We start from the raw sequence: 6,734 nt of genomic DNA, 5'->3' as shown, positions 1-6,734 counted from the left end.
TCAATAGAAATGCTCTTCCACATAGTTGGTTTAAGTGCAGTGGGTTCTAATAGACTAGAAATGTAAAGCTCTCATTAAGGTATTTCTTCAGATCTTTAATAAACCATGGCTTGAAAAGATTTTAACCACTTTAGTATCAATTACAGTATCTTCACAGAATTTAATATAAGATGTGATATAGTCTGATAACTCATGAGGATCTCTGCGTGAATCAAAGAACATATCCCAGTTTATAGTGCAAACAATCCTGTAACGTCCACTTTATCCTTGCTCAAAACAAGGATTTTCTTTTCTACCGGTTTCTCATTTCTAACAGGTTTTCTGTATTTTGGCAGTAGATGGATCACCTTATGAACCAGTCTGCCAGTGTGTGCTCTACATAATGCCCTACCCTCAATGTTACCATACCACAGATCCGATGCGCATGAGAAAATGGTTGAGCTATCAATATATTGCTGCAGGTTTAGAAGAGTCTCTCTTAACAAAAAAGTATTAAAATCTCCCAGTATGAATACTGGTTGATTTGCCTTTGTCAGGTTGCTATTAAAGCACTTTGCAGTGTGCTCTGCTGCCTTGCTATTATTAGGTGATACAAAATATTTACGCATACAGCTAAACGCGTGTCTGTGTGGATGGGACAACAGACAATAATAAAAGGTAATGGGACTGTTTTGAATCTCCACATAATTTAGCTCTGCAAATCAATGCCACATATTTGCAAAAGAAAGGACTGAGCAAAAAAAAAAGTAAATAAGTAAACAAAATAGCCAAATAACAAAATGAACAAAAGGTATAATTCATTGCAAACTAATGATCTTAATATCAAAATTAGTTTGATAAAAGTAATATAATTATATTTTTTATGTAATATGATGTGGTATATTTGTATGAGGATATCATACACTGTGAAAGTAATGTTCTGGGATTAATTAGCTGCTTTAAAATGTTTTAACTGCAGAGGGTATCACAGCCTTCACAAAGCAAGCAATCTTCTAAAGACCAGTTTCCCAGGTGAACAGTATTTCATATAATTAGTCATTTGCTCTTATTGGACTGGTGAACACCTTTAAAATACACTTAACTCTAACTGCACATATGTTTGGAATTTTGTATTTTGTGTGGTGGTTTGAAAACTAGAACATTGGGTATTTGGAGTATTTTTTATTTGTCATGGATCAAAGGTGGACAGGGTGAGTTTGTTCATTCAGTCTGTGTTTGTAAATGACTGCACACATTTACAATACTTATCTTTTATTTTTATTTTTGCAGGTTGCTCTTGCCAGTAATCTTCTTTTTGTTTTGGAGGATTGCAGATGGATTTAAATACAGCTACCCCCCTCCCCCCAGCCCTAGCAATTTCAAGGAATGTGCATTTAGTGGGACTTGTGGGACACATTCCAATCATGGGTGGGGTCAGCCTTCTGATGCTTTCTCACCTCCTGCAGTCCAGTCTTCTATGTCAGAGGTCTATGTGACTAAGAATTTGCCTATTGAAGAAGTGGGCTCCAGTTTGTTCCCTAAAAAAACCCTGAAAAGCAAGTCTAAGTTGAATCCACTTCAGTTTGTTAAAGGTGGTTCCAGCATCTATCGGTCAACGTCCCATGCCCAAACTGCTTCAAGCAGCTCTGTCTCCACTACCTTGCCTCTGTCCCTGAATCAACAGACTTCAAGCAGTTCGGCATCCTCTGGATCAACCATTCCAGGTGTTTCTGGTGGATTAAGTTTAGAGCGATATCCAGAGATGTCCAGTCAGTTTCAGCCCTTGGTGGTATCCAGCCAGTCTACTAATAGTCAAAGCTCCCCTAGTTTACATATGGTTAGACCTCAGAGTAGTTCAAAGTCAACCGATGATGCTACACCTCTGTACACTCGGGGCAGTGTTTCTTACAGAAGCTTCTCTAGCCAGTCTCATGGCTCCGCCAATTCTCAGGGCAACTCTGGGGCTAAATTGTCTGCAAACTCTATCCCCAAACGAGTAGGGAGTGGCTATTACAGTGGTATGTTGCAGTCTCTCAGTACCTCTAGTCCATATACTCCAGGATCCCTTATGGCTAAAAAGCCTGACTCTTTACCCCTGGGGGTTTCTAGCCAGTCTACAAATGTTCAGAGTTCACCCAGTTTGTCTACATCAAGCACCCAGAGTAGGTCTGGCACTCGGTCTGCAACTTCCAGATACTTTATCCCTGTGCAAGAAGATCATAGATCTGTTAGTTTATCTCACAAGTCTACAGGCACTCTGGGTCAGTATGCTCCCATGTCCCCTACAAAATATGCAAGTGCTCCAATGTCTGCACCCCAAGCTACCAGAAACAGCAGGTCTTCATATAGAGCAGTTTCACAGGCTGGTTCTCTGTCTCAAATGGGAGCTTCTGGTCCACTTACATCACTGGGAGGGAAGTATTACAGGGGGTTGCTTCCACAGTCTCAAGCCACCTCTAGTCAATATGCTCTTGGCTACTCCAAGCCCTTTTCCTCACCCCACAGCACTGGTGGACTAGCTGGAAGTGTCTTGAGTTCCCGTAAGCAATATAACTCTGGGGCTCCGTTTGGGGCATCTACTGGTCTTGCCTCACAGGGAATGAGCAGCTCTAACACTGGTTCTGTCCCGTCTCAAGGTACCACAAGTCAGTTTGCCCCTGGGGCTTCCCCATATGCAAGTGTTTCACACTCCTTACCCAAAACTGGTCCATCTTCTACTGGTCAGGCTTCTGGGAAGCAGCTTACCTCTACTCACACTGGCAGCTCTAGCACCCAGGCAGGATCATCAACTCAATTTATCCTGCATAGAAGCACTGCTTATGGTGCATCACATCAGCCTCAAAATATAGCAAGTCAGTCTGCCTTTAAGTCTCCATCCTCCTATACAAGTGGATCACTGTCCTCATCCCAAGCTGATCCATCTTCTACTGTTCCGGGTTCTCAGAAGCAACATGCCTCTACCTATATGGGCAGCTCTGGCAACCAGGCAGGATCATCCAGCTTCACTCTGCAGGGAAGCACTGCTTCTGGTGGATTAGCTCAGCCTCAAGGTCCTGCTAGCCTGTTTTCCCTTGGGTCTCCAACCTCATATCCAGGTTCATCACTGTCCTCAACCCAAACTGGTTCATCTACGGTTCCGGATTCTCTGAAGCAGCTTACCTTTTCCTTCATGGGCAGTCCAGATACCCAAATGGGGTCCTCAACCTCTTTTATCCTGCAGGGAAGCACTGATTCTGGTGGACAACCTCATCAGCCTGCAGATGCTGCAAGTCCGTCTGCCCCTGGGTCTCCGTCCTATGCAAGTTTATCAGTGTCCTCATCCCAAGCTGGTCCATCTACTACTCTGGGTTCTCCGAAGCAGTTTACCTCTGCCTACCAGGGCAGCTCTGGGGCTCAGTTTGGAGCCTCTACAGATGTTTCCTCACAAGACATGAGCAGTGGTTACAGTGGTTCTGTCCAGTCTAAAGGTAAAAATAAGTTTGCTCCCGTTACTTCCCTATATGCAAATGTTTCACTGTCCTCACCAGAAGCTGGTCCATCTACTGTTCCGGGTTCTCTGAGGCAGCTTACCTTCACCTTCATGGGCAGCCCAGACACCCAGACCGGGTCCTCTACTCCTATCCTGCAGGGAAAAGCCGCTTATGGTGGATCACATCAGCCTCAAGCTGCTGCAAGTCAGTCTGCCTCTGGGTCTCCGTCCTATGCAAGTTTATCACTGTCCTTACCCCAAGCTGGTTTATCTACTACTATGGGTTCTCAGAAGCCGTTTACCTCTGCCTACCAGGGAGGCTCTGGAGCTCAGATTGGGGCCTCAGCAGATTTTGCCTCGCAAGAAATGACCAGCTCTTACAGTGGTTCTCTGCAGTCTCCAGGTACAACCAACCAGTTTGCCCCTGGATCTCCATCCTCCTATCGAGATTTATCATTCTCACCCCAAGCTGGTCCAGTTACATTTCCAGGTTTTCTTAAGCAACATGCCTCTAGCTATATGGGCAGCTCTGGCACCGAGGCAGGACCATCCAGCTTCACTCTTCAGGGAAGCACTGCTTCTGGTGGATTACCTCAGCCTCAAGATATTGCTAGCCAGTTTTCCCCTGGGTATCCATCCTCGTATCCAGGTTTATCACTGTCCTTACCCCAAGCTGGTCTATCTACTATTCTGGGTTCTCTGAAGCAGTTTGCCTTTACCTTCATGGGCAGCCCTAGCACCCAGGCAGGGTTCTCTAGTCCCTTTAGCCTGCAAGGAAGTATCACTTATGATGGATCACCAGAGCCTCCAGGTACTTCTAGTCAATTTTCCCCTGTTCCTCACTCATGTCCATGTGCATTATCCCCATCTCAAGGTGTTGCCAGTCAATCTACTATTCAGGGCTCTCAGAAGAAGCTTGCCTCTAACTTTGCAGGCAGCTCTGGTACCCAGGCAGGGTCCTCTACTCCCCATGCTCTTCAGGGAGGCACAGCTTATGGTGGTTCATCTCAAACTCAAGACACAAGCCAATCTGGCCAGGGACCTCATTCCTCCTATGCAAGTGTATTGCTGTCATCACCCAAAGATGGTCCATCTACTAATGTTCAGGGTTCTCTGAAGCGGCTTGCTTCTTCCTTCGTAGGCAGCTCCGGCACCCATGCAAGGTCCTCTACTGCTATCCTGCGAAGAAGCACTGCTTCTGGTGGATCATCTCAGCCTTAAGATACCACAAGTGACTTTTGCTCCTGGGTCTCAGTCCTATGCAAGTGTATCCCGGTCCTTACCCCAAGCTGTTGCTGGTCCTTCTACTGCACCGTTCACCGAAGCGGTTTCTCTTCCTCCAAAGGGTGCTCTGGTAAACTGCTATGATGCAAGTGTTGCAGATTTAAGAACTGAAACCCCAATAAAAGTTGGAATCTAAGCTGTGTGGGTTGGGTTTTTTTTTCTTTTTTTTTTCTTTTTTTTTCTGCTTGAGTTGTGCTGTATCTCAGTGGGTGGTCTCTACCCACCAGGATTTACTTCTGCTGACAGACGCAAGTGAGGTTTTTGCAATAGAGAGTAACAGGTCATTTACTGTGACCGTAAGGATGGGTAGGGTGACACTTGATGAATCACTGAAACCGTTGAAGCAAATGTACAGAATTGTATCAAGGCTTTAGAACAATCCGACACCAGTCTCCATTGATGCACCGATTTTAACCACTTGTGTTGCTCTGCAACATTGACTTAAGAATGATAACCTTTGTCAAACAAAGTCTGTCAAAATTAGGCCTGGGTATTTATTAATTTTTTTTTTTCAAAAAATGTTGCTTCAACATTTACATTCTCAAACCAAATTGATATTTTGTGGTTAAGCAAACCTCTAAAAGACCTGACAATATTTTTATTAGTCTTCTCAACTAAATGCCACCTTCTTTAGGCTACCTTGTGCAACGCCTTTTAGTCATTCAGTGCTTCTCATGGAGAAAGATACCGTTGACAAAAACAAAGATTTTTTTAGTAATAATCTGCATAAGTATTTGACATGTGTAAGGGTGCCATAATTTCCACAATTAATGAATGGCCGATGGTGCAACGCACAGTTTTGTTTATACAAGCCCGGACAACACTCACTTTGTTTTCAGTCTCTGTTGTCTCACTATGATGTGAACACACAAATTTCATCCCCAGCTGCTCTGAGTGTCACTTCATTAGCATTTCAACATTTAATCTGACGAAACTACTGTACCATCATATCACATACAGACACACCAGCTGCAATGTCCTCATGGCAAACTGTCAAAATAAAAGTTGTTTCACTTGAATAAATATTACTATTTAACAGTCTTAAGCTACTTCTACTTCTAATAAATAATAAATCTTTATTTTTAAAAGAGTAATCACATTTTAAAACCGTAAACCTCTTTTGTACAAAAATAAAAGGGTTTTTCAGTTGATTATGATACATTGCCTTCATCTGATTACCAGAAAATTTTTGGAAATTTTATATGGCCCTATTATTGTTTAAAAAATGACGCTAAAAAAAAGGTTTAAAATACAGGCCTGTGGATCTTATTTTCTTTTTCTAAATTCACCATTTGTAAAATTGTTTACTGTAAATTTTTTAGTAAAACCAATAGCATTTATATATATACTTTTGGGTAACGTAGCCCTACACTGGTACAGAAATTGGTAGATGTTGTTGACTTGGTTCACCGGATTGGGAAAAAGGAAAGTGGAAGACACCATCAAATAATTGTTCAGTTCGCCATGCGAAGATACCAAGACTAACTCTGGAAAATTACAAAGAATTCACACTGACCATGGAATCAGGTTAGCAGAGGATCTGTCAGCTGAGGACCGGAGGGTGCGTGCAGCTCTTTGGCTACTCATCAGAGAAGCCAGAAGTGCCGGTGTTACACTGAATTCTGTGACCCTAGTAGACGCTGTTGTCTATCTATCCTAAAGGAAATTCTTTCTCACAGAAATACTTTGATGTTCTCCAAATGCACAGCGTACAAAAAATAAATAAATATATATATATATTTATAAATATATAAATTAATTAAATGATTAATTAAAAACTATTTAATATTTAACGTCTGTAAATACAAAAAATTACATTTAATGAATTTTCCTAATTTAATGGGGACAACTCTGTAAACATAAAATAAATCTGCTGATATTTTTTCAATGTCCTGTACACATTTTATAGCATCTGTGTTCCTTGGGGTCAATTTCACCCCAGGCTCTTTTAGCTGTATAAAACATAAGAAATATTAAAATTTCACACACATTTGTTTCGGTT

The 6,734-nt window shown here is 42.3% G+C and overlaps 1 protein-coding gene across 3 annotated transcripts; it reads left to right on the top strand.

The window, feature by feature from the left end:
* Positions 1-1,058: 1,058 nt before the first annotated feature.
* Positions 1,059-4,868, top strand: LOC128021317 (mucin-19-like). Of its 3 annotated transcripts, none has more exons than XM_052608429.1 (3): positions 1,059-1,190; positions 1,270-3,446; positions 3,510-4,868. In XM_052608429.1, the coding sequence occupies exons 1-3, from the start codon at positions 1,171-1,173 to the stop codon at positions 4,667-4,669; spliced, it is 3,357 nt and encodes a 1,118-aa protein (XP_052464389.1). In that variant the 5' UTR covers positions 1,059-1,170; the 3' UTR covers positions 4,670-4,868. The 3 variants fall into 3 exon arrangements, with proteins under 3 accessions (XP_052464389.1, XP_052464388.1, XP_052464387.1); XM_052608428.1 differs by having other exon boundaries at positions 3,507-4,868; XM_052608427.1 differs by having other exon boundaries at positions 1,270-4,868.
* The last annotated feature ends 1,866 nt before the right edge of the window (positions 4,869-6,734 follow it).

This window comes from Carassius gibelio, chromosome A10, assembly GCF_023724105.1.
Source record: "Carassius gibelio isolate Cgi1373 ecotype wild population from Czech Republic chromosome A10, carGib1.2-hapl.c, whole genome shotgun sequence".
NCBI classification, from domain to species: domain Eukaryota; kingdom Metazoa; phylum Chordata; class Actinopteri; order Cypriniformes; family Cyprinidae; genus Carassius; species Carassius gibelio.
The sequence above is the reverse complement of the archived record's forward strand: the minus strand, read 5'-3'. Positions and strand labels throughout refer to the sequence as shown.

Coding starts and splice junctions, on each gene's coding strand:
- LOC128021317 (XM_052608427.1), top strand. CDS start 1,171: ATGGATCAAAGGTGGACAGG. Junction 1,191..1,269: donor ATGGATCAAAGGTGGACAGG/GTGAGTTTGTTC, acceptor TTATTTTTGCAG/GTTGCTCTTGCCAGTAATCT.